The sequence below is a fragment of the Eurytemora carolleeae genome, unplaced genomic scaffold (genome assembly GCF_000591075.1).
Source record: "Eurytemora carolleeae unplaced genomic scaffold, Eaff_2.0 scaffold1682, whole genome shotgun sequence".
NCBI classification, from domain to species: domain Eukaryota; kingdom Metazoa; phylum Arthropoda; class Copepoda; order Calanoida; family Temoridae; genus Eurytemora; species Eurytemora carolleeae.
Genome location: NW_019397612.1, coordinates 28,768 through 55,983, shown reverse-complemented (window position 1 = coordinate 55,983; position 27,216 = coordinate 28,768). Strand labels below are relative to the sequence as shown.

The window sequence follows — 27,216 nt, the reverse complement described above, 5'->3', positions numbered from 1 at the left end:
AGATGATCTGTACAGTGTATATTTCTAGAGATTGTTATAAGATGATCTGTACATTGTATATTTCTAGAGATTGTTATAAGATGATCTGTACAGTGAATATTCTAGAGATTGTTAACAGATTATCTGTACAATGTATATTTCTAGAGAGTGTTATAAGATGATCAGTACAGTGTATATTTCTAGAGAGTGTTATAGGATGATCTGTACAGTGTATATTTCTAGAGATTGTTATAAGATGTTCTGTACACTGTACAGTTGTTGACAGATATCAGAAACATACTAGACAAATCTGAGTAATAGGCCTGTCAGGATTCTGGTATGGAAAGTTTATTCTCCCCGGACAATTCTTTCCCAGTTGGCCACAAATACACACAACAGAGTAACCCCCGTCTCAAGAAAATCAATAACAAAAGCTTTATTTCCTAAAAAATAACAGAAATTATAGGTCATGGTTACTTGTACAATGTTATAATGAACATTAATAATAGAAAAAATCTTATGATTTATTTAGGTGTGATAGAGGGGAGACTTATTGTTGATCAGTATTGAAATACGTTTTTAAACTTCTGAAAAAAATTACAGTTGAATATTTAACGAAATTCACTAATGCTTCATATGAAAATATTCTTGCTTAACTTTAATGATTTCACAATAAACGAAAATGTTTTAAGCTCCGTGTGACGGAGTACAAAGAGAATGCGGGCTGAAAATTTGGTTTTACTTTCTCCAAGAGGAGATTTTAAGTTGAAGACGACATTACCCGGAGGTCTTAAAGTTAATGGTTAACACTGGCCCCAGGCAGGATTTGAGGATGTTTGGTTGTCATACGAAAATCAAAGCATAACCATTAACAGTGTTTAAAACATGTAATTTGAATGATTGATAGGTACTAGATTGATTGATTGAAATAAACAGATGTAATTTTACAAGATACATGTTGTTATTGTAGGTACATTAATTAATACTGTATTTAACAGGCGAATAATTGATGAGATTAGAAACAATGAAGTAAAATGAATTCATGTTGCACTTTTTCCCGGGTAATGGAGCTGTTCTGTGATTCTGGACTGGTGGGAATAATTGGAGTGGTTGTAGGGTCAGATCTGACAGAGGCTGGGGTTGGCGTGAGGTTCAGGTTAGGTTTCAGTGTTTGGTTCTCTTCTGTTTCTCTTCCTGACCTCCCGATTTCTCTCTGAAGCTCCTGGATTCCCTCCTGTTTCCTTTCCTGTTGCTCCGGTTCTTAACCCAAGCTTCCTGGTTCTCCTCCTGATTTCTTCTAGAAGAAATTGATGTTTCTCCTGTTTCATCTCCTAACTTCCCGGTTTTTTCTCCCAATTTCTTCCTGGAGTTCTTGGTTCCCCTCCTGGTTCTATCCCTGTTTCCTTGGTTCTTCTCAAGGGTTTTAACAGGAAGATCTGGTGTCCCACCTGTTTTTTTTCCAGATTGCCTGGTTGACCTCTTGAATTTCCTGGCATTATTGGAGGAAGGGTCGAGAGGCTCCACCCAGGTGACTATGTTGGAGGGGACAGATCCGTACACCATGTATCCCTGGGTCAGGTTGCTCCGGTACAGGGCCATTCCCTGTGAGTAACGCTCAATCTCTGAAGGAAAGAATAAATTGTTGTCGCCGCCAAGTAGAATTTCTACTCAAGGCCTGTATGCTGTGAGGTCGAGGTCCCCGTGAATGACCTCCACTTGTGAGGGACTGAAAGTGAAAATCCAGAACTGTTGTTGAGGTCGTCCTCTAGCGTCGTTAGCTTCAGGGTTTTCCCAAATAGTTTCAGCTTGACCTCAGTGGTGAGGATAACTCTTGTTTTCCCCGCGTAGGTCAGCACTTTCATCTTGTACGAGGGTCCAAGGGAGTACATGCATTGGGGTATGGTCGAAAGAGTTGACCTGGAGATGAGGCTGAGTTGACAGCCGGTGTCATACTGGATTCCTATCTTGGTCCCACCCAGGTTCAAGGTTTCGACCAAGGGAACAGACTGGTTGGCGCTGACCTTGGAGACGGAGATGAAGGGGGCCTGGTTGTTGTGCATGCAAGCCTTTTTATGCACGGGGATTCCATTTTCGAGGCAACCCTTAGGACACACTTTGGACACACTGCTGTTGTAGGTAGTCTTGCACTTGTAACCGATGCTGTTAGCCTGGGTACATGTAAAACAGAGGCCGTTATCGGCGATCAATTTGAGGATTTCAGGTGAGCTCAGTTTGCCAGTACAACAGGTGTTGGTGAGGAAATAATGGTTAGCTTCAAAACCCTTGATTGAACACATGGCGCAGGGCCTCGGAGGCTGAGGATTAGGTTTGGAGGTCCCTTGTCTGACTACATTGACTCCTACGCTTGAAATACTGAGGTCGAGATCGTAAAGATAAGGGGTGGATCAATAGTTCTTCTCCAATTTTTCTACAAATTGGATTAGGAATAAGAATGTGGCCGGAGGTCAGACATTGTCCGGACACTGTTCTCGGAATTTGGAGAACTGGTCATTGAAAGATGGCCTCACTTCCTTCAGTAGGCTTTTCATGATGTTCTGCACCAGAGACTGGGTGAGGGCAACGCTGTGAAGGTTCTCCTTGTTGTGGAAGTTCTCCATGATGATCAGGTTGGCCTTGAGAGTTTTAATCTTGGGCGAGAGGTCTTCAGCTACCTCTTGGACTGACTCGTAACGAGGGAGGAGGTTAAATGTTTGATTGACGTCCCTTCCGAAAACATCTATGCTTCCGAACTCTTTGATCAGCTTGATCTTGAAGGTGGGCCAGTCTGTGATATTGTTGAAAGGTCCTCGTTTAGCAAGAGGGATGGCATTTTGAGTGAGAGCCACTTTAACAACATCTTCAGCTCAGGTCAGGTTGAATCCATTCAAGATGGTCGCCAGCCAGGGGTAGAAGTCTGCAGATTTACTGCTCCAGTTAGGTGTATCAAGTTTAGGAGGTTTGAAACTGGCGTGAGGTTGTTGAGAGGAGGGGGGGGGGAGTCAGGTACGACGGAGGACATGGAGGCGTGGGTGGTCAGAATATCTGAGGTGGTCTGCCAGGCAGCGTCAAAGGCGGAGCAGTCATACATGAGGAAGTCAAGGTTTGACTCAATCGATTTCTGGAGCAGTTTGATGGTGCTTTTCAAGAGTTCTATGTTATTTTGTTGGATTATTGTATGAAGCCTGCAGGTGGACATTGAGATGAGGTGACCTGGAGGGGGTTGAGGGAGGTCGGCGGGGGGGTTGAGTTGGATTCGTCGATGTTCAGTTCCTCGTCTAGGTTGCAGACATGGTTGGTAGGTGTAGGGCATATCATGCATTCTTGCATTCTGCAGGGATTGTCTGAGGGAGTGTATATTTCTAAAGATTGTTAAAATAAGATTTGTACAGGTAAATAAATGTCTAAAGGTTATAGAAGAAGATTGGTATAAACTGCTTGAGTTGTTTATTCAGTAGTGTATTCAGGGGGGGGGGTCATTTGTTATCTTGCCCCTTGATTATATGTTATATTCTCGAGGTTTGAATGTAAAATATGTGGAAGTCAGTTTGCAGATCGTAGTAATGCAAGAAGACATGCTAAAGCCAAACATTTGGGTCTTCCCACTCCATGTACTCTCTATAGTAAACTACTGAAGAATGAACGAAGTCTGAAGATGATGAAGCAACATCATTCAGACTAAACTCACTTCCAGATGTAGATTGAAGAAAAGGAGCAAAATGTCAAAAAATGTTATCTCTGGGAGCAAAATTAATGAATAGTCAGACATGGTTGACCCATGTGGACCGTGGTTCAACTACTTCTGTTCAACTTAAGTTGTTGCAAGAGAAGTGTTTGGGCAAAGTCTGTGTGGTTCAGCTACTTCTATTTTGTTGATAATTACCACATTTCATTCTGCATTGAAAATTATTTTTTTCTCCTATCTTTGTTGGAAACTGATCTCAGTCATTACAGAGCTTGCATCTTAAAGATTAAACAATAAATTTAGAAATCGTTTCTTGACAAAAAAAAAATATGTTTTCATATATCGATCACTGTTGCTATGAATATTTTTAGGGTAAGATAAGATTCTACTAAAGAGATTTAAACAAAGATTGGTTTAGTCAAATAAAAACTTATATCTTTGACCTAAAGAAAGTATTTTTTATATAAAAATTTAGCAGTAGAAAATCGGTTGCGAATCATTTATAGCACTCAGTGAAGTGCTGAAGTAACAAGTCCAACATTTGAATTTTTTTTCTTTTGAAATAAAATGATGTAAAGTTAGTTTTTAAAAATCTTTATTTCAGAAACTTGGACTCAAGATTAAATAAAAGGAAAAATGATGATGAAGACTGCNTGGTGGAAAAATCTGAAAAAGAGAAAAATGATATTCTGGAAGTTCTAGAAAAAGAAGTCACTTGTCCTGTCTGTCTCATGATCCCAAGAACTGAGAGAATAACTATCTGCAGGAATGGACATACCACTTGTGAGACATGTAAAAGGTAAAAAAAATCAATTAAAAGGGCCTCAGAATTGTTCTACTCTAACTTTTAATATACATTGGAATCCACAAGATAATTTCTGTATAATCCTAATACGTTAAATACATTCTCAATCTGTAGAATGCACAACTTCAAGAAAGAACATATATTTCCATTTTTTTACATCATCCTCAGTCCCAGGACGGATTTGAACAATAAATTTTAAAGTAATTGAATATGCAATTATTCTCAAATCTTAAAGTCATAGTATTTATGAGAAAAGAAACTTAACAAATTATTGAATTATTGTTAAATCTGTTAAACCTTTTTTAGTCGAAATTGTCCTGTCTGTAGAACAAGGATTGAAGACGACATGTTCTCTCCTCTAACTCAGAACATCACTGATCTGTTGGTAGTACCCTGCATATTCGTGGATCAGGGTTGCACAATCAAACTCAAGAAGAATGAAATTGTTAACCATGAGAAGGAAGAGTGCAAATACAGAGAAGTCAAGTGTCCAGTATGTTTTTATGTGATTTTTGCATGTAAACTTCCTAATCACTTCATAAATTGTCCTCGAATATATGTTGTAATTGAAGACGTGAAGTTGGATAAGACGCAGACTGAATCATTTACTTCTAATAAATCGAAAGGAGTCTCTCAATTCTCTCAACCAGTTGTATACAAGCTTGAATCCTCTGAGAATTGGTTTTTACTCTGTGCTGATGTTTTGGAAGATGAACTGGTGTTTTGTATAAAGCATTATAGTGGAGAGGAGAGGAAGGAAGCATTCAGCTGCAATCTCAAGTTCTCCAATAAAGGAAAAGAGTTCTCTAGGTCTATGACTGGAGAGTGTACTCCTATTGAAATGGAAATCAAGGATGCCAGGAGAGAAGGATATACACTTGATATCAGTGTCGAAGTTATGGAAATGAAGTGTTTATTGCCAAACACAGTAAATGAGTACGAATTTGACATTGAATTTGGTTTAATTAAAAACTGAATTTGAAAGTTTATCAATTGAGAAAATGTGGCAATCTAACTTTGCTACATCCCACATTCTCATGCCAACTACCAGTTCATTGTATGTTTCTTGCTATTTTACAACATCATTACTTCTGTAAATTCTTAGTAAACTCCTTTATTGCTCATTGTTATTTCTTGATTAATCCTTTGTCAATTATTCATTGACTTTTTTGTTGAGAGTAAAGACTTATTTTTGGACGAGAAGGAGAAAGAGAGAGCACATAATCTCAAGAATCTGCTGTAATCTCAAGTTCTCAACCCATAAATGAAAAAATGTTAAAATGTTAAAAGTTTTTAAAAAATATTTGTAATTGATATTTTGTGAAAGATTAAATTATTTTTTTAATAAGTTTGGTAACGAATAGTATTGTAATTGGTTTAATATTTGTATTTTTCATAAATCTTCCAACCAGTTTAACAATTTTTAGATGTAAGCATACATTCCATATTTAATATTTTTTAACATTTCTTGCTTACAGATTGATTAACATTTTAATAGATGCAATTAACTTCTATATTTGGAAGTATTCTTTTGAGATCCTATATCCTGTTTTAGAATGTCATGCTATACAAAACATAACTGGAAATATTTGTGAGTGATTTAATTTTTTTTTCAGAAATATGGAAGAAAAATTAGAAAAGAGTACACACTACACACACAAACATGATGAAAATATGGAAATTGGAAAGTCTTTCTGTTTAGAGGCAAGTTTAGAGCAGTGAGCATGACTTCGTTTTTTTTTTATAAAAATTATTTCTCACTTTTTGAGGGTTTTTATTGCTTGAGTTGGACTTTTAGGGAACTAAAATAATTTTTGTAAAAAATTATTAAAACTATTGAAGTACTATTTATCGTTTCTATCTCTTGAAAACTATTTAGCTGTAATATTTTGATACAGTGTATATTTCTAGAGATTGTTATAAGATCATCTGTACAGTGTATATTTCTAGAGATTGTTATAAGATGATCTGTACAGTGTATAATTCTAGAGATTGTGATAGATGATCTGTACTGTGTATATTTCTAAAGATTGTTATAAGATGATCAGTACAGTGTATATTTCTAGAGATTGTTACAAGATAATCTGTACAGTGTATATTTCTAGAAATTGTTATAAGATGATCTGTACAGTTTATATTCCTAGAGATTGTTATAAGATGATCTGTACAGTGTATATTTCTAGAGATTTTTATAAGATAATCTGTACAGTGTATATTTCTAGAGATAGTTAACAGATGATCTGTACAGTGAATATTCTAGAGATAGTTAACAGATGATCTGTACAGAGTATATTTCTTGAGATTGTCATAAGATGATCTGTACAGTGTATATTTCTAGAGATTGTTATAAGATGATCTGTACAGTGTATATTTCTAGAGATTGCTATAAGATGATCTGTACAGTGTATATTTCTAAAGATTGTTAAAATAAGATTTGTACAGTTTAATAAATGTCTAAAGGTTATTAGAAGAAGATTAGTATAAACTACTAGAGTTGTTTCTTCAGTAGTATATTCAGGGGGGGGGGGGCATTTGTTATTTTGCCCCTTGATTATATGTTATATTCTCTAGGTTTGAATGTAAAATATGTGGAAGTCAGTTTGCAGACCGTAGTAATGCAAGAAGACATGCTAAAGCCAAACATTTGAATCTTCCTACTCCCTGTACTCTCTGTAGTAAACTATTGAAGAATGAACGAAGTCTGAAGATGCACATGAAGCAACATCATTCAGACTAAACTCACTTCCAGCTGTAGATTGAAAAAAAGGAACAAAATGTCAAAATGTCGGAGCAAAATTAATGAATAGAGAGACATGGTTGAACCGTGTAGACTGTGGTTCAACTACTTCTGTTCAACTTAAGTTGTTGCAAGAGAAGTGGTTGGGCAAAGTCTGCGTGGTTCAGCTACTTCTATTTTGTTGATAATTATCACATTTCATTCTGCATTGAAAATTATTTTTTCCTCCTATCTTTGTTGGAAACTGATCTCAGTCATTACAGAGCTTGCATCTTAAAGATTAAAGGGACTGTAAAGGAAAAATGAAAGGGGGTATAGGCTGAAAGCTAATCACTTTAGCTCTCGATCGCGACCCATGAAAGTTATATCTGATGTTACTATCTCGAGAAATTGATATACAAATGTGTCAAATTTATACGAAAATTAATATACATACAATTTTGTATAAAAGTAGAGGGTTTAAATAGATTAAGTTCAGCAAATATGCAACCAATCTTAAAACTATGATATCCCAGAGAGAGTTAATTGTAACTTAGGTTTACTCCAATTCTAATTTTATATTTGTTATTTCTATTTTTAATAGATTTAATTCATAATATTATTTATACTTCCGTATTACTTGACCAGAAGTTCCACCAATGGCAGTGCAGTAATGTGGTCACATGATACAGGCGGAGACACGTGATCTGTATACTGCTCTGCCATTGGTGATAGTTCTGGTCACATGATTTAAGTTTAAGATTTTATGAATTTTACATATATGAACTTTCGTATAATTGCAAAACAGTTTAAATCAATTTCTCGAGACAGGATCATCAGATCAAACTTTCTTGGGTCGCGATCAAGAGCTAAAGTGATTAGCTTTCAGCCTATACCCACTTTTATTTTTCCTTTACAGTCCCTTTAAACAATAAATTTAGAAAGCGTTTCTTGACAAAAAAAAAATATGTTTTCATATATCGATCACTGTTGCTATGAATATTTTTAGGGTAAGATAAGATTCTACTAAAGCGATTTAAACAAAGATTGGTTTAGTCAAATAAAAACTTGTATCTTTGACCTAAAGAAAGTATTTTTTATATAAAAATTTAGCAGTAGAAAATCGGTTGCGAATCATTTATAGCACTCAGTGAAGTGCTGAAGTAACAAGTCCAACATTTGAATTTTTTTTCTTTTGAAATAAAATGATGTAAAGTTAGTTTTTAAAAATCTTTATTTCAGAAACTTGGACTCAAGATTAAATAAAAGGAAAAATGATGATGAAGACTGCAGAAATAATTCTGAAAAACGGTAAGTTCTTCTGAATCATTAATATTTGACTGTTGCTTCAAGTATAAAGGACGTGTATGTTTCATAGGACACCCTGTATGTGCACAATATGCTTCTTTTCAGGGACCAGATATAATGAATAGCAAGACATGGTTGAACTGCATTGACATGGTTTAACCAGCGTACAAGAGAAGTGGTTGAACTATGTTCGCGTGATTCAGTTACTTTTCGCTATTTATTATATTATTATTATTGTTGTTAACAATCAACCTACAGACAAAGTACAACGACCTGTATGTTGCAATACAATGAAAACAGGGTTGAGCTCCTTCACTTTCATTGGTCTTTATGGGATCTATATAGTCTTAATTTTCTTAAAATGACTTCAGGTTTCAAGTGAAAGTGGTTTAAACTTTTGTCTATTGTTTTGTTGAAGTTTTAAACATAAAAGCCTAACCTTCCGTACGCTCAAGCATTAGTTTACGCCTGGTGATATGCTTGGGTCAAACACTTTGGTTATCTATACCCAATGGCTATTGATTGTTGAGCACGAGTAATGATTTCGCCAATTCTGAATGGATTTGGAAATTTTGGAATATTTTATTTCATTATTTAATTTTTTCAAGTATCAAGTCTCAACTCGGGCTTATAGTTTTTTTTGTGGTTTATTCTTTAAAAATATCTATTTAATATTTTTGAAGACTTGATCTCCACCACCAATTCATCGTTTAACTGTTGTACATTTTTGACCAGCTTTACATAATATATTTAGTGAAAACATATCAAGTATTAACTATATTTAACTTAGGAAAACCACTGGTGAACCTCAGAACATGGACGGAGAGAAGAACATGGACAGGGAGGAGAACATGCATGACAGGGAGGAGAACATGCATGACAGGGAGGAGAACATAGACAGGGAAGACAACATGGACAGGGAGGAGAACATGAACAGGACGGAGAACATGAACAGGACAGAGAACATGGACAGGGAGGAGGAAAATGGGTTAATCAGGGAGGAAAAGGAGAAGAACAGGAAGAAGAAGGATAAGACCAGGGTTGAGAAGACTGTAGACAGGGAGGAGAGTATGGCCTGGGAGGAGAACAAGGACAGGGATGAGAACATGGGCAGGGGGAAGAACATGGACAGGAAGGAAATTGACATAAACGGGAAAGAAAATGTGATAATCAGGAAGGAGAATGATAAGAACAGGGAGGAGAAGGACAAGAACTGGGAAGAGAAGAGTGTAGACAGGGAGGAGACTGGATTTAATGCAATGAACAAGAGAGAGGAGAGCATGAAGTGGAAGGTGAAAGGTTCAAACATAAACAAGGATGACCTGAGAGAAAAAGAGAATCATAATCTCAAGAAAAGAATATTGGAACTAGAGAAACAAATAACTGAATCTAATACAATAAATGAAAGATCTATTAAAGAGATCAATGACTTGGCATCTATGGTGGAAAAATCTGAAAAAGAGAAAAATGATATTCTGGAAGTTCTAGAAAAAGAAGTCACTTGTCCTGTCTGTCTCATGATCCCAAGAACTGAGAGAATAACTATCTGCAGGAATGGACATACCACTTGTGAGACATGTAAAAGGTAAAAAAAATCAATTAAAAGGGCCTCAGAATTGTTCTACTCTAACTTTTAATATACATTGGAATCCACAAGATAATTTCTGTATAATCTTAATACGTTAAATACATTCTCAATCTGTAGAATGCACAACTTTAAGAAAGAACATATATTTCCATTTTTTTTACATCATCCTCAGTCCCAGGACGGATTTGAACAATAAATTTTAAAGTAATTGAATATGCAATTATTCTCAAATCTTCAAGTCATAGTATTTATGAGAAAAGAAACTTAACAAATTATTGAATTATTGTTAAATCTGTTAAACCTTTTTTAGTCGAAATTGTCCTGTCTGTAGAACAAGGATGGAAGACGACATGTTCTCTCCTCTAACCCAGAACATCACAGAATTACTTGAAATATCCTGCATATTCGTGGATCAGGGTTGCACCATCAAACTCAAGAAGAGTGAAATTGTTAACCATGAGAAGGGAGAGTGCAAATACAGAGAACTCAAGTGTCCAGGATGTGAAGAGAAGATTCAAGCACGTGCACTTTCTGATCACTTCCGTAATTGTACTGAACTATATTTTGAACTAGATTTTAGAATTAAAGATGCGGAGTTGGATAAGAGGCGGACTGTCCTAAATACTCTTTTTAAAAATTTGATAGAATTCTTTGTGCCAGTTGTATACAAGCTTGAATCCTCTGAGAACTGGTTTTTTCTCTTTACTGATAGATTGGAAGATAAAGTGGTGTTCTATATAAAGCACTATAGTGGAGAGGAGAGGAAGAAAACATTCAGCTGCAATCTCAAGGTCTCCAATAAAGGAAAAGAGTTTTCTAGGTCTATGACTGGAGAGTGTACTCCTATTGAAATGGAAATCGAGGATGCCAGGAGAGAAGGATATACACTTGATATCAGTGTCGAAGTTATGAAAAGGAAGTGTTCATTGCCAAACACAGTAAACAAGTACAATTGGGACATTGAATTTGTTTTAATTAAAAACTGAATTTGAAAGTTTAAAAATGGAGAAAATGTGGCAATCTAACTTTGCTACAGCCCACATTCTCATGCAAACTACCAGTTTATTGAATGTTTCTTGCTATTTTACAACATTATTACTTATTAGCTTGCGCAAACAGAGAAAATTATATAATCTGTAAATTCTTAGTAAACTCCTGCATTGATCATTGTTATTTCTTGATTAATGCTTTGTCAATTATTCATTAACTTCTTTTTTGAGAGTAAAGAATTATTTTTTGACGAGAAGGAGAAAGAGAGAGCACATGATCTCAAGAATCTGCTGTGATCTCAAGCTCTCAACCCATAAATGAAAAAATGTTAAAAGTTTTTTAAAAATATTTGCAATTGATATTTTGTGAAAGATTTAATTATTTTTGTAATCAGTTTGGTAACAAATATTATTGTAATTGTTTTAATTTTTGTATTTTTCTTAAATCTTCCAACCATATTAACAATTTTTTAGATTTAAGCATACATTCCATATTTAATATGTTTTAACATTTCTTACTTACAGATTGATTAACATTTTAATTAACTTCTGTATTTCAAAGTATTCTTTTGAGATCCTATATCCTGTTTTAGAATGTCATGCTATACAAAACATAAGTTTTCCTTTTGATGAAAACACCAAGTTAGTTTTATCCGTCTAATCTATTAACTGAAAATATTTGTGAGTGATTTAATTTTTTTTCAGAAATATGGAAGAAAAATTAGGAAAGAGTACACACTACACACACTAACATGGTGAAAATATGGAAATTGGAAATTCTTTCTGTTTAGAGGCAAGTTTAGAGCAGTGAGCATGACTTCGTTTTTTTTTATAAAAATTATTTCTCACTTTTTGAGGGTTTTTATTGCTGAAGTTGGACTTTCAGGGAACTCAAATAATTGTTGTAAAAAAATTTTAAAACTGCTGAAGTCCTTTTTATCATTTCTATCTCTTGAAAACTATTTTGCTGTAATATTTTGATGAATTGACCACTTTAACTTTTACAAACAAGAAAAATGAAGTTTGCATTATTGTAATAAGAGGACAAAATGAATCTAGTTTTTACCAGTATATTATTCTAGAAGAACAACAGAATACAGAAACATAAAGACAAAGGATCTCAGAATGGAGAAGGATAATTTCAGTGGCAAGAATAATGTCTTCAGTAAGAATGAAACTAGCTTCAGCTTGGAGGAAACTGAGTTGAGATTTGAGAAGAATGAATCAGGTGTTGGAAGGAATGAGGTAAGAAAATAAGAGTCTGACTTCAGCCTGGAGAAGAATAACTCGAGTGCCGGAAAGAATGACTCAATTGCTGGTAAGAATGACTTCAGCCAGGAATAATGACTCAAGTTAAGGGAAAAATTACTGAAGTGACGGGAAGAAAGACTCAATAGCTAGTAAGAATGAGACTGACTTCAGCCTGGAGAAGAATGCCTCAAGTGCTGGTATGAATGGGTTAAGCCGAGAAGAGACTGACTTCAGCCGGGAAGAAAATGAGTTTAGAAAAGAGGAGACTGGTTACAGCAGAGAGCAGAATGACTTGATTGGCTTCAGCAGGAAGGAGAGTAATTTCAATATTGAAGGGAAAGAGGGAAATGCTTTGAAATCAAAAACAAAGGAAATCAACCTTGCTCACAGAAATTCTGAACTTGGTAAACATCTGAAGGAAGAGAAATCAACGAAGGAGAAATCAATAAAAGACAAAGCTGATCTTTTGAAAAAAATTTCTGAACTTAATGAAAGAGAAGGCTAACAAAGAAAATGCTGATCTCACAAAAAGAATTTTTATGAATAAAAAATTCTGAATTATATACACCCATGTATTTACATTGACCAGATTTAATGAAGGGAAAGAGGTAGCTTAACTTTTCATACGGCGTTCAACCACTTGTCTGCCAGTTTAATCTGAAGAAAAGGTTGAACCCCATCTACATGGTTTAACCACGTCTACACGGTTCAACCATGTCTGACTGTACATTGAATCGGGTAATAAGTTTGTTTACATCCTCGGCAGTCCTTATGAATTAAATGATTGTTTTGTTTTTAATAAGATAACTTGTTTTTAGTTCCTGGATGTTAGAAGTAAGAAGATGTTAAGGGAAGTGTCTTCTACACTAAAGGAAAGAGTTGAAGAATGTGAGAAATCATTCAAGTTTTGGATATTTGATTCAGAATTATCAACACCTCAACTAAATCAGTTAGCAGATTAAATTAAGACCAGCAAAGGTAAAACTGTTCAGAAAATAATGAAGTTGTAAATGTTATTATGATTTCTCCACTTAGTTATTAAAAACTTTAATTTAAATTTTCTTTTTGTTCAGGTATACCTATGAAAGACTGTTCTATTAATGGTGGAGAATATCTAGTAAAGATGCATCCTGAGCTTGAAAAGTTTGAAATCCATGGCTTATATTTTTCTGAACACGAAACTAAATTCAGTGATATTGGATTGAGGCCTGTGCTATCTCTACCTAATCTAACTTCTGTGATTGTCGGACGTTGGAAAAAACAAACTAATGCAATTTGTATAGGTGGATCTGTTTCAACCAGTCATGATGTGCTTTTTACTCATCTGGAAGCAATCGAAAATTTGATAAATATTGAGTTTCCAGGTGTTTCATGGCAAAGCACTGGCTCATTTAAAACTTAATTTTTACAAAATTATTTGTATATTTTATATTTTTTATATTTTATATTTTGAATTTTGGTTTTTCTCCGATTATATATTCCATATGAAGTATGAGACACGTAAAACCTAGGATGATCATTTTAGGTACTTTTAAACTGTTTGAGAAGAAGTTTCTCTGCCTGAGTCTTTTGATCCTAAACTTACTAGTTTCTTAATTCAAATTAGAGCTAGGATGTATATGTATAGTATTCACCCGTCTACAAGCCGATGATGAAAATTATTTCTAGGGCTGACTACGAAAGTAGATCTAAAATCAATTGTAAATCATGATTGAGTCCTCTATGATTGACACAGTAAGTTTTCCTTATATATGTTTTGAGATGAGTGATACAGATGCAATGAACTATGATGAATATGAAGCCATGAAGGAAGATCAATTTCGAGAATACAATGGTTCTCATCTTCTCCAGGTCCTACAAACCGTCGGAAATACACTTAAATCCTTAAGTATTCAGGGATCTCAAACTGGTACTGCTCTGCTTGAGTACAATGGAAGGCTGCCTTGTCTGGAGAATTTGAATCTCAACAGTAATGATTACAATATTGAAGGACTTCTACTTATAATTCACCTTTGTGGTAATACTCTTAAATCCCTCTCAACCAGGTGTCATTCTGTGTCTGGAAAAGTCTAATGGACCTTAATGGTCCTTTAATTGCCTTGGATTTACCGTTGAATTTATGTCCCTCTGAGTCTGACCTAACAGATGAAGAACTGCTTCATGTTCTCAATCAATGTGGACCTACTCTCAAATACCTCTATATCTCTTGTACATATTCAAGTTGTGACAATCTTTCAGAGTACAAGGGTTCTCTCCTTCTGCAGACTTTAAAGTTTGAAGAGTCCGAACTATCAGACAGAGGTCTTCTTAACATACTGAGATTGTGCAGAAGTACACTGGAATTCTTGGACATCAGGAATTCTGAAGTCAGTGGATCAGATCTCTGGAAGTTTTAAGGAACCCTTTCATGTTTAAGAGAGATAGAATGTACTTCGCTCTGTGGGTTTGGTGATAAAGAACTTCTCTATATACTTCGGATCTGTCGACCCACTCTCAAATCACTGAACATTGGAGAAGCTAATGTAACCGGAGAAACTTTGTCAGAATACAAAGAACCCCAGCCAGCTCTTCAGCATTTAGATGTTTCCAAAACTGAAAACAGAATAACTGACAAGGGACTGATGCAGATCTTACAAATATTTAGGAAAACAATTGTATCATTAGATGTCAGCATATCTAGAATAACGGGAAGAAATCTGAGGAAGTTTAAAGGTTCTTTGCATTGTTTGGAAACCCTAGAGAGCAATGATACCTATAGAGAAGAAGGTGTATTCCGTATACTAGAACTCCTAGAACTCTGTGGAGTTAATCTTAAGCGCCTGGCGATGTATAAGACCAAGTTAAAGAGTAACACTTGGGAAAAAATACATGAAGACTTTCCCACTATTCTTCTTATGCCAACAAATTAAGAACTGTTTGATCATGGATATTACTAGATTCGTTATGCAACTCAAAAACAAGCTTTAGTTGAATGTCCGTCATTGTCTACCCATTTTTTTACAAACCAAAGAAAGGAGAATCATGCTAAATAATCATTAGTGTAAATGATTTTTAAATCTAGTGAAAAAGCAATTATATTTCCTGCTAAGTAACTAAATAACAAAATAAACCATTTAATTTTATGAAAATAGAACTTTCAGAATTTTTAGTTAATTAATAAGCTTCAAATCTTTATTTAAACTTTAAATGTTCTTTTTAAGTAAACACAATCGATAAGTTTGTTCATCTTGTTTTGTAAGGTTTTGGTTTGAAAATTAAAGGTAAGACGAAAGAGTTGATAAAAAGTTTACATTTATTTTTTTTATGTTGAAAGAAAATAATCTAGTTATGATGGAGTTAATAGAAAATAATCTAGTTATGATTGTGTTAAAAAGATTAAAACATTGTTTATTTTGTCTTACTTCGAAATAAAGATGTTTTGTACTATTAAAATGAAGTAAACTTGGAGTTTTTTGTCAAATATTTTTAACATTTATATTTTTTTTTTTTAGCAACTCTTAACTTCGGATTTTTTTGACTATATTTCAGATTGAACAAATTTGATGCATTGACCACGTACATAATTAGGATGATTATTATAGGTAATTTATCCCTTGGCGGTTCTTACCAGACCCTTAATTCAAAATAAGACTGGGATGTTTATGTTTTGCAGTAACCCGTCCACAGGATGATGATGATAAACCCTTTTAAGGCCAATTACGAATGTAGACCATTTCTATTCAAAGTACATAGAAAAGCATCATGAGTGTCAATTGAAAGCATCTAAAGCGACTACTAACTGATAAAACTTAAACTGTTTACTTAGGTATGATAGAATGAGATAGATAGATAAAGTTTATTGCTAAAATACATGTATCTGTGTACAAAACGAGTTTACAATTACAAATTGATGATTATATTAACAGTACAAGTATAAAGCAATTAGGTGGAAAATAGCTCTTGGCTGTTTTGATTATTTTTTCCACCTAATTTCAATAATGATAACAAAACATTTCAAGTAAATAGATTTAAGGATAACTATTAGAGATCAGGGTGCGATTTTATCTTATGCCTTAAGGCCTAACTTACAGCATTATAATCAAATATGCAGTACTTGATCTATACACTATAATCTCGTTGGAGTCACTTTTCAGTATTTAACTTGCAAAAATGTTATGAACACATCATGTTAGCGATGTCTCGTCAGTTGGTTCATTTTCGGGTCGATTTTTGTTAATATTTTCTATCAGGGTCCAAATTAAGCTTAGTATAAGTAAAGCAAACATAGTCGGAACATTTTTTTCTCAAATTTTGATCCTGTCAGAAGTTATGTGCAAAAAACGACCAAAAAATGACGCAAAAACAATCCAAAAATGAAATAATGATTGTTTTCGAATTGTTTTTGCGCTTTTAATCTTTTTCGATTAAAGATATTGCAAAGTTGAATAAAAGCAAATATTTAACGTAAATACAGTTTTGAAATCTTTTAAGTTTATTAAATTTGTTCTAAAAAGGATCCTAATAACGTTTTGCAGAATAAAAATCGGCCTTCGGCCGTTGTAACGTTGACTCTTAACAAAGACGATATCGAATTTGTCACTCAATGTAGTAAGATTAAACGGATGATGAAGTACTAGCAAGAAAAAGCTAACAATAGTTTTTAAAAAGCAGTCTCTGCAATTTGTTTGCGCCTGATGAGCGCTACGGCTGTACCGATTGACCCCAATGTTTTGGGTGTTTTTACAATAAGTCTATGGTAGTCAACACGGCAGGGAGGAATATAATGTATTCACAAAATAATTACCTGTTAAAATTTGCCGAACAAATTTCTTCTCATAAGGTAAGAAAATGTATTCAGAGGAAAACAATTAAATTTAAATTATCACGAGAAAAAATGAAAAAGGAGCAACCCTCCCATGTTTTTGATAAATAATTATGGAAGAATATTGTATTCATTATCACATAAATGAATGTAAAATGTAAATTCAAGTTTGTTTCAGATTGAAAGTTTAAAAGAATATAATCATTTAAACTCGTATGTATTTATTAATATATTTACAACTAGCTTGGGCTCCCAGCTTGGGATGGGAGGGAGTCATATTTAAGCCCGACGTTTAAACGCCCCTTATTTTTCCAGGGGTTCTTGAGTTATGATCGGACAAACAGAGATTACAACTTTAGAAATATATTTATTATGAACATTTTACAATATATAAACTACATTATTTATTAATATATTGTTAGAATTGGGCTTTGTTAATTTTATATCACAGATCGTTAAGAAGTCAGTGTGGTTTCTCCGCAAACGTAAATCCAAGGCAGTTGATGAAAATGTGTAAACAATATCTCTAATTTTAGTATTGGGGTCTTGCAGAATGCACATGTTTAACTTCTTTTATTTACAAATTACAATTTTCTGACCAATCCAAACAATCCTTACTTGCCTTGACCCAAGGGTGTAATGCAAGGAAAGTTAATTGCAGTTGTGTATACTCTGCGTACACATTGAAACCAGTTCTCTTTGGGCGGAATTTGTAAACAAGAATAGATGCATCAGTGTTCGTTATGGTTCGTTAAATATCCGAGGAGGTTAAAAGCATTAAATTTTGATAATTTTGTTAATTCACATAATATAACCAGAATATTTCATTGATTTTTTATGTGAAAGATGGATCACATGTCAGGCTTTGACATCCGTCTTGTGTTTACATTACCGCCCAGAGACAGTACACTGCAGTACAAAAGATGTGTACACTTCTGAAATAACTTTCTTTGCATTACATCCTTGCCTTGACCATTTCTAGTTAAAGGAAATGTCGACAAAACTTCAATTGATCTTCCATTTAAAGAGTTCCATGTCCAATTTACGATACCATTAGGAGCCATAAAAATGTGACATATGAAGACGACGTTTAAGCATTCGTATGTGCAATGTGCATATGATGTTGTTTTTACAAAGCAAATAGTTTTGTTACTAAAGTCGTTAAGAATAAACGGACTGTGTACAATATCTGTGTTTCATTTTCATTTGACTTAAACATTTAAAAAATTAATTATAATTTTCAAAAATAGTTAATACAAAACTGTACAAATAAATTTTGATTGCTGTGCAATAAATTCCTTTATTTAATTTTCCCCACTAAATGATTCTAAATGATTCTCGAAATTAAATTTATAACTTGAGTCCTACAGTCGTCCTCTTTTTTGATGAGCCTCGCTGTTTTACCTTTTATCTAAATATCAGAGTAGGACAAAGTTGTCAGCTATCTTAAAAAGAGAAAATTTCTTTTTAATAAGTAGCGTTATGAATCGGGCATACACCTCTTTAACTTGAAATAACGTGGATAGTCCCTTGAAGAATATTGATTACACATTATGATCAAATAGATGTACGGAGAGGGAGACTTAACACCAGGCAACAAAAGTTATCCTCTCAGAAGACATAGTCCGAAAGAAAGGAGAAGAATCGAAGAAACTGAGTTGAGAAAACCGTGCAGCCTGGATCCGGCAGATGCTACGGAACTTGGTCTCACCCTGAAAGTTAATCCATTAGCTTCAGTTTTTATGAGAGACACATTTGTTAATAATTGATTTTTTTGTGATCTCTATTCAATTTTACTTTTTACAGAGCTTGGAACTTTTGAATCTTAAACTTGATTTCGATATACAACGTGCGTACTTTTAAATTGGAGATCAATGCTTGATCCCTCAATTGAAGTTATCCCTGCAGGGTATTTTCACCAGGAGAAAATAAGCAATGTTTATATCCCGAGAACCACAGCAAAAACTTTTATAAAATCTTAAATGTGTTCCCCGTCAAGCATGCAATTTAAAAAAGTATTTTTCTAAAAATTATGTTTACCCAAAACAATATATTTGTTTTGTACAGTTAAAGATGATACATATTTTTATGTTTATTTCCATTTTTACCTTCACATTTTTATTTGACAAAGGAATTATCTAAAAACTATCCTCCACAAACTAGGCTGATGTATAAATCAACCACTGATCTAGGCTGATATATATAAACCAACCTCCGAACTAGGCTGATATTTAAACCAACCTCCGAACTAGGCTGATATATATAAACCAACCTCCGAACTAGGCTGATATATATAAACCAAACTCCAAACTAGGCTGATATATATAGATTAACCTCCGTACTAGGCTGATAAAAGAAATAACCTCCGAACTATACTAATATATAAAAACCAACCTCCAAAATATATAAAACTAACCTCCGAACTAGGCTTGCCTCCTGAATGCTCGGACTGCCCACGGATCCCTCCTCCAGTAGAGGATTATATGTGATGGACCTGAGCAACAATTAATCTATTTTTGTCTCATGGTTTAATGGAAAATCCATAGATTAATTAATATAACATATAGGACACTAGATGTCGTCTTTCAAGATTTGGATGAAACAAGGGAGTAAGGAATAGAAGGGAGAGACAACTGACGCGGTTCGCCCTACCATATGATTATACATGCTTTGCAGACGGTACTCCATTTTATATCGAGCTGTTTGGTTTCTTTAGTAGGGCCCCACAGGAAAAATATGTATTGGCTCAATTTTCTTTGACCAGTTTCGCCAATACATATTTTTCCTGTGGGGCCCTACTAAAGAAACCAAACAGCTCGATATAAAATGGAGTACCGTCTGCAAAGCATGTATGATCATATGGTAGGGCGAACCGCGTCAGTTGTCTCTCCCTTCTATTCCTTACTCCCTGGATGAAACTCATTCACAATAATCCTGAGGCAGAAGCCCAGAGGAGTTTCGCGCTATCAGCGAAGAACAGCTCTCCTTGTCTTGTAATTCTACGCCGACTGCGCGAAACTCCTCTGGGCCTCAGTCACAGGGTTATTGTTGACGAGTTTCACCCAAATCTTGAAAAGACGACATCTAGTGTCTTATCTGTTATTTTAATTAATTTATGGGAAAATCAAATATGGAATTTAAATTAATTAAATCCAAACCAAACAATTTAAACATGCAATTTTAAACTGAATTATGGTTGCATGTTTAATTTACAATCTAATAAATGTTATCAATAATGTTGGATTTTCTGTTTTTAAAATTTACCTTAATGTTTGCCATGTTGTTGTAGGACTATCAGTAGTGCTAAAAATAAACAAAAATACAAATTTTAAATAATTCGATCAGTTGACAGTTACAGCTACTGTCTCTTTGGTTATAAATGATTTCTGATGAAAGCGGGTTAGCCCGATTCACACCGGTATCCTTTTCAACCCTTTATCCGATATAAACAATGTGGAAGATGTCGTCGTTTTTAAGAGACGAGATATATTTTATTAAATCATGCTCTTTTTATCATAGAATTTTCAAAATGTATTAAAGGCTAAATTTTGTCTGACGTCCCTGTAATTCCCATGATTATTGAAATACTCTGTAAAGTTCGGTGGTAGGCGTACATACATAGAGAATAGAATATATATTAGAGGCGAATTTAAGGAATCTCTCGGTATGAATTTGTTCAGTCCCTTTCAGCCTGAAAGGGAGTTCAAAGTGTACAAATCATGTAAATGTTTACAAATTATATGCAGTAGAGTACATTATGACAGTATGTTCCCTAGACTATTCATTTCAATTTCGAATTTTTTAAACTGTTAAATAAACTTTATAATGAATTAGGTGGATAAAAACATCATTTGATTTATAGTTATAACGGAAAATCATCATTTGTAAAGTGGAAGGCATAGAGTCTATGTGAAATGATCATTGGTCAATTATGAAACAAGCCTATTTCATAATTTGGGTTTCTTTTAACAACAATTTTAGATTTTCTATAAAATGATATTCCAGGGCCCAGAAGGTTATGTAGCATAAATATGTGAAGTACACCTGCAGTATGGAAACATTACAACAAAATGGCCGATTTTACACTTTTTTCAAGTAAATTCCCCTCTAATATATATTCTATTCTCTTTGCGTACATATCAATAAATTGACGACGACTTTCGATTTCAATTTAGATTTATGACAAGCTTTTGAACAGCATGGATACACAGAAACATGGAAACAAAGAGAAACTGTCAATTAAAAAAGCCTCTCTTTAATTACTTGTAAACAGTAATTCTAAAAAAACTTGTTAACCATTAAAACGTAAATAAAAAGTCGTCTTCATTTTATTGATTTAACCTCAGCTACCACTGTATGTTTTACCTAAAGACAGCTCCTGGATTCCGAGCTCTAATAAGCCGGTCAACATCCCACACCTGTGGAGAACTAAATCCAACCTGTAATAAAACAAATTATTAATGGTGGGGCTCAAATACTAAGCTGAGTTAACGAAAGCTTAGAATTTTTTGGGATTAAATTTACAGGATAACCCTTAATTAACAATGAATATATTGTTAATTATCAATGTATATCTTGTTAATTTACAATAAATATCCTATTAATTAACAATGAATATATGGTAAATTAACAATGAATATTTGGTAAATTAACAATTAATTAACAATGAATATCAGGTTAATTAACAATGAATATCCGGTTAATTAACAATTACTATCTAGTTTATTAACAATGAGTACAGGTTAATAAACAATGAATATCTGTTTAATTAACAATGAATATCTGCTTATTTAGCAATAAATATTCGGTTAATCAAAAACGGATATCCGATTAATTAAAAATGAATATCCAGGTAATTAACATTGAATATTCGGTTATTAGCAATGAATATCCGGTTGATTTACAGCGAATATCCGATCGAATAATTAAATGTTACAACATTCAGTCTAATGTTAAAATATGTGTATGTAGAGTGTTTGACAAGTTTTGGCAAAGATTGGTAAAGTTTGTAAGTTCCTGATTCTAATTTGGCTATTGTACAATCCTATACTATAAGTATGACATAAGGAAGGGTTGTGCTGATTAAATATTATTATGTAACTGCCTTGGTGCCTTGTAACTAAACAAAAGGAACTGAGTTCCTGCCATAAACTCTGATGATATAATCCCTATATCTTTGCAACCCAATGTCGTAGACCTTTTACATTTCAAACTGTGAATTATGTTATATCAAATAATCTAAGTTTGAAATATCAAAGGTATACACCATCAGGTTAAAAAGATATTAGGATCAGTATAGTTTAGTATGCGACAAAAACGCAATTCCTTTGCTGCGGGGAATTATATCTATTTATGCAACTGCCTTGTGTTATAATACTGAAAATGAAATAAAATCAAATTACAGAAAAAATACACGGGATATTAATTCTCTCAAAATGGAATAAAACTAATTTTTTTTCAAAGTTTATTAATTTTATATGCAATCAATTAAAGTGTTTTTCAGTCTTTTATTTCTATTTTTACACTATAATATGAAAAATGCCACATTGTACGCAATAATTTGCTTAAAACTGTCCAGTGTCTATAATTTTTTCTAATGCAAACCTCAATTGAGCGATACAAATCCTACAAACTTATTCTAAGTTTAAAAATATCCCTTGAGCAAAATAATACAATGGAGGCCTGAGAATCTTACTTTATAAAACCATAAATAATGTTAAAACAAAGCCATGAGTGTTGCATGGGAAATAAATCCCTGCACAGTTAATTGGAGAAAAAGAATTATACAAACAATTAAATCTTTAACAAAATTTACGAATTGTCGGTTAGTGACGATAAATATAATTGTTTTTGGTTTTTGTTTTTGGCGGAAAAATCTTTAAAATGTAAACTCTATTTTGTAAATGATCTCAATTTGAAACTATTTCTGACCTTTCAGTTTGATATGTTATATTTTAATACAGCAGAGTGAAGCTAATCTTATAGAAGAGTACATGCAAACTATAAATACAGGGAAATCAAAATAATCCTGGGGGGTGGGTGTAACAATAACATCCCCTATAATCCTGGGGGTTGTGACAGTAACACCCCCTCTAATCCTGGGGGAGCGGGAGGAATAACAGTAACACCCTAAATTTTTTTCTTCTTTGTTTTAAAATGTAAACAAAAAGAACATGTTCACAATTTAAATAGAAGATGGGCGCGAAGCGCCCTAAAAGCCTAGTAATGGAAATTTGCAAACATTGTGTTTGCATAAATATTAGATAATGCCTAGACTGGAGACCTTGAATTACAACTGAACAATGCTTATTATGCAAACAAACTTGTTAAATGAATAAACATTGTACATGATACATACGTACATTATGAATTTAAAGGAAAGACAAAGAAGGTTAGATTTAATAAATATTTGTTCAATATTCTTTTTCCATAAATTGAGCCTTTCTAATCGGAAACTTAAAACAAAACGTATTTTTTAATGGTTATTATATTGAAATAAAGAAATGTTTTTGCAACAAATATTAATGTTTTTATCCCTATCTCTTTGTAGCCTGATGATCAGGATCGTATAAACCTTTGACATTCCATACTCTTTATTAGATATAGCAGAATGTACATAAATATATATATATATATACTACATAGTTTAAATTATCAAAGGTATCCAACATGAGTTTGCAAAGATATAAGGATTAGAAACTTATAGTTCCTCTATACCTATTGCTGCATTATGATTATATCAATAAACAACACTAGGATGTAAAAATGTTAAAATAATATTATTAACAAACTTTATTTTTCTACTTGCACCGGATAGTGTAATACATGATATTAGTTTTAACTAAACCATGGTACAACCCCCCCCCCCCACCCCCACCAGTTCGTGCTGGAGTTCTAGCTTCCTTGAATCATGATTTTGAGTGGTTTTAATTTATCCTATACGGAAAACCTCACACGTCCTTCATACAGGGTATAGTTTCCTCTTTGGTTCCACTACATGTATTCAATAGTTTAGATAAATTTTAGATCTTTAATAGAAGAGTTATCAATCATCTGGCAGCCTGAAATCTAATCAAATCATTTCTATTCTAAATTGGTTACAAGTCGTATATTAAGACTCAGGGTATGACGGGAACATAAAGGAACCGGAGAACCATGAAGGTTTTGGATAATTGAGAATTTAGAAATCCAAAACTGACGGATAAATGAGAATAAGGAGAACCATAAAGGTCAAAGAACCTAAGGCATAAAATTGAAAGAAAGAAGAGAAACATTTACATTTGAACCCAATAGAACCTTTAGAATCAATAGAACCAATGGAATCAATAGAACCAATGGAACCATTAGAACCAATAGAACCAATAGAACCAGGAGAACCAATAGAACCATTAGAACCAATAAACCAGGAGAACCAATAAAACCAATAGAACCATTGAACCATTAGAACCAGTAGAACCAGGAGAACCAATATAACCAATAGAACCAAAAGAACCAATAGAATCAGGAAAACCTGCAGAACCAATAGAACCAGAGAACCAAGAGAACCAGAGAACCAATAGAACCAAGAGAACTAATAGAACCAGAGAAACAATAGAGCCATGAAAACCAATAGAACCAGGAGAACCAATAGTACCAAGAGAACCTGGAGAACCAAGAGAACCATAAAAAAAACAATAGAACCAAGAGAGCCAGGGAACCAATAGAACCTGGAGAACCAGAGAATCAATAGAGCCAGGAGAACCAAGAGAAACAAGGAGTACCAGGAGTACCAGAAGAACTAACAGAACCAGGAGAACCAGGAGAACCAATATACCCAGAAAAACCAGGAAGAACCAGGAGAATCAATAGAACCAGGAGAACCCGGAGAACCAGGAGAACCCGGAGTACCAGAACCAGGAGTACCAGAACCAGGAGTACCAGGAAAACCAGGAGAACCAATAGAACCAGGAGAACCCGGAGAACCAGGAGAACCAGGAGAACCAGGAGTCTCAGGAGAACCAGGAAAACCAGGAAAACCAATAGAACCAGAAGAACTAGTAGAACCAGGAGAATGCTATGTAGCTAGGTGGTGCAGTGCATGATAAAGAACTCCATATATGGATATTGGATGGATCTGATGGTTTGACAAGGAAGTGTGTTTGTACTGCACTGGTTCAATGTATGGATAGACAGATAGGTAGTTAGATGGGTAGATAGATAGATAGATAGATATTCTTTAAAAGCTTATAAGGATCATGAATTTATCAGAATTCCATGTTTATCTCTTTGATAGCTTATAAGATTATGAACTGATCAGAAATCCATGTCTATCTCTTTAAAAGCTTATGATCATGAACTAAAAATTCTGCTGTAGAAACAGTGGCAGGAAATATCAGAATTGATTACTTTAAAAGCTAAAAAACGACAATATCTTCCACATTATTGCTCAAATATAGGTTAAAAGTGTACTAAAACAAAAGAAAAAAAGGATAAAAAAATCAAACAAAAATGCTTTCAGATAGAAAAAAAATTATGAGGATGCAAAGAAAAAATTGAATATAGAAAATGTGACTTAAAATAAAAAGTTACATTTTTAAATTTAGATTTAATTACCTTTGATTAAATTTACATCCCGTCTGTATTCCCATATTTACATTTCTTGATTTTTGAAATATAAAATTGTAAATAGAAATATTTTTTCATAAACATGAATAAAAGGTTATGTTTTTAATCTTTTGAATATCTTATCAATTTATTTATTTATTTTAATTGAAAAAAGGTATGTGTAGAAGGAAGTTCCTTAAAGGGACTGTAAAGGAAAAATGAAAGGGGGTATTGGTTAAAAGCTAATCACTTTAGCTCTTGATCGCCACCCATGAAAGTTTTATCTGATGTTCCTGTCTCGAGAAATTGATTGTGTCAAAGTTATACGAAAATTCATGTAAATGCAATTTTCGGCAAATACGCAACCAACCTGAAAACAAAGATATCACAGAAACCAAATTGTAACTTTCTGCAATTATTATTTTATCATTTTTATTTTTATTTTTAATAGATATAATTGATAATATTATTTATAAGTCCGTATTTCGTTACAAGAACTTAAAAAATACAGTTAAAAACAATTGTTTACATTAATAATTATATTCAGAATAACAGAAGAACCCTTGCCCCCCCCCTCTACCTCCCTCGCCCCTCTTCCTCCCTTCTTAAAATTTTTTTAAAATCCAAACACAACCCACTAGATTCCACTATATTTGCATTCTTAAAAATATTCAACTTAAAACTGATTTATGTCAAAGGAAGGTTTTTCTGTGTAAAAAATATATACCCCTGTAAAGTTTGATACAGATAAAGCAATTATACGTTGTCAGATAGCTTAAAGATCGAGTTATCTTGCAAATCATTTAACAAATTATCTTTCTGTCTGTTTTGCATCAACAGATTGACAGATTGACAGTTTGACAGATTGACAAATTGACAGACTGTGCAACAGTTTGAAAAGCATGAAACGGTTTGATTCGAGATCGACATCAAATGAAATTCTTCGATTTTAAGATTCTTTTTGTAGTTTATATTCCCCAAATAATACATTTCCTTTCTAACAAATCTTACAACCAGAATCCCTCCCTCAATATAACACAATTTTGCATATTCACCCTCATCCCAATCAAGGAGTTGAGTATTTAATCAGCAAACCCTCCCCCCCCCGTCAAGTTTCCTAGAACAAATTAAGGACATTATTGCAAGAAAGCTGAAATTATTTCTTTACATCTGGTTCAACGATGATAAAAACCATAGAGTTGGCAAAACTGAAAACTAAAAAAAGGGTAAAATTTATGCGAAAATATAGGCACGAATTTGTGACCTCGTAGTTTTGATTTTGTAACCAAGTATGAAAAAAATGTTTGCTGACACGTTAAAAATTGTTCAATTTCTCTTCATAATAGGCGTTATGATTGAAAACATATAAAACTTCAATTTAACGTGCTTTTTACTTTAGCTTGACGTGAATTAGTAGATCTTCTGATAGTTCATATAGTTTAAAATTTTCAAATTATCACCATTAATGACAAATTGTTAAATCACTTGTTTTGCTGCATAATCTATATTTATAT

The 27,216-nt window shown here is 33.6% G+C and overlaps 2 protein-coding genes and 2 long non-coding RNA genes across 4 annotated transcripts; 3 read left to right on the top strand and 1 right to left on the bottom strand.

Annotated features, from left to right (window-relative positions):
* Positions 1–3,510: 3,510 nt before the first annotated feature.
* LOC111715182 (uncharacterized) lies at positions 3,511–6,079 on the top strand. The gene is made up of 3 exons (XM_023490460.1): positions 3,511–3,518; positions 4,266–4,460; positions 4,773–6,079. The coding sequence occupies exons 1-3, from the start codon at positions 3,511–3,513 to the stop codon at positions 5,440–5,442; spliced, it is 873 nt and encodes a 290-aa protein (XP_023346228.1). The 3' UTR covers positions 5,443–6,079.
* On the top strand, positions 5,468–11,442 carry LOC111715181 (uncharacterized). The gene is made up of 5 exons (XM_023490459.1): positions 5,468–5,523; positions 7,038–7,184; positions 8,425–8,493; positions 9,281–10,075; positions 10,389–11,442. Exons 1-5 carry the CDS (start codon positions 5,468–5,470, stop codon positions 11,062–11,064), a joined length of 1,743 nt encoding a protein of 580 aa, XP_023346227.1. The 3' UTR covers positions 11,065–11,442.
* Positions 11,443–12,153: 711 nt separating this feature from the next.
* LOC111715179 (uncharacterized) lies at positions 12,154–15,548 on the top strand. The gene is made up of 3 exons (XR_002768178.1): positions 12,154–13,056; positions 13,137–13,296; positions 13,392–15,548. It is a non-coding gene; the product is annotated as an uncharacterized LOC111715179 (long non-coding RNA).
* Positions 15,549–18,514: 2,966 nt separating this feature from the next.
* Positions 18,515–21,588, bottom strand: LOC111715180 (uncharacterized). The gene is made up of 4 exons (XR_002768179.1): positions 21,485–21,588; positions 20,384–20,422; positions 19,536–19,613; positions 18,515–18,831 (listed from the first exon to the last, which is right to left on the bottom strand). It is a non-coding gene; the product is annotated as an uncharacterized LOC111715180 (long non-coding RNA).
* Positions 21,589–27,216: the final 5,628 nt, after the last annotated feature.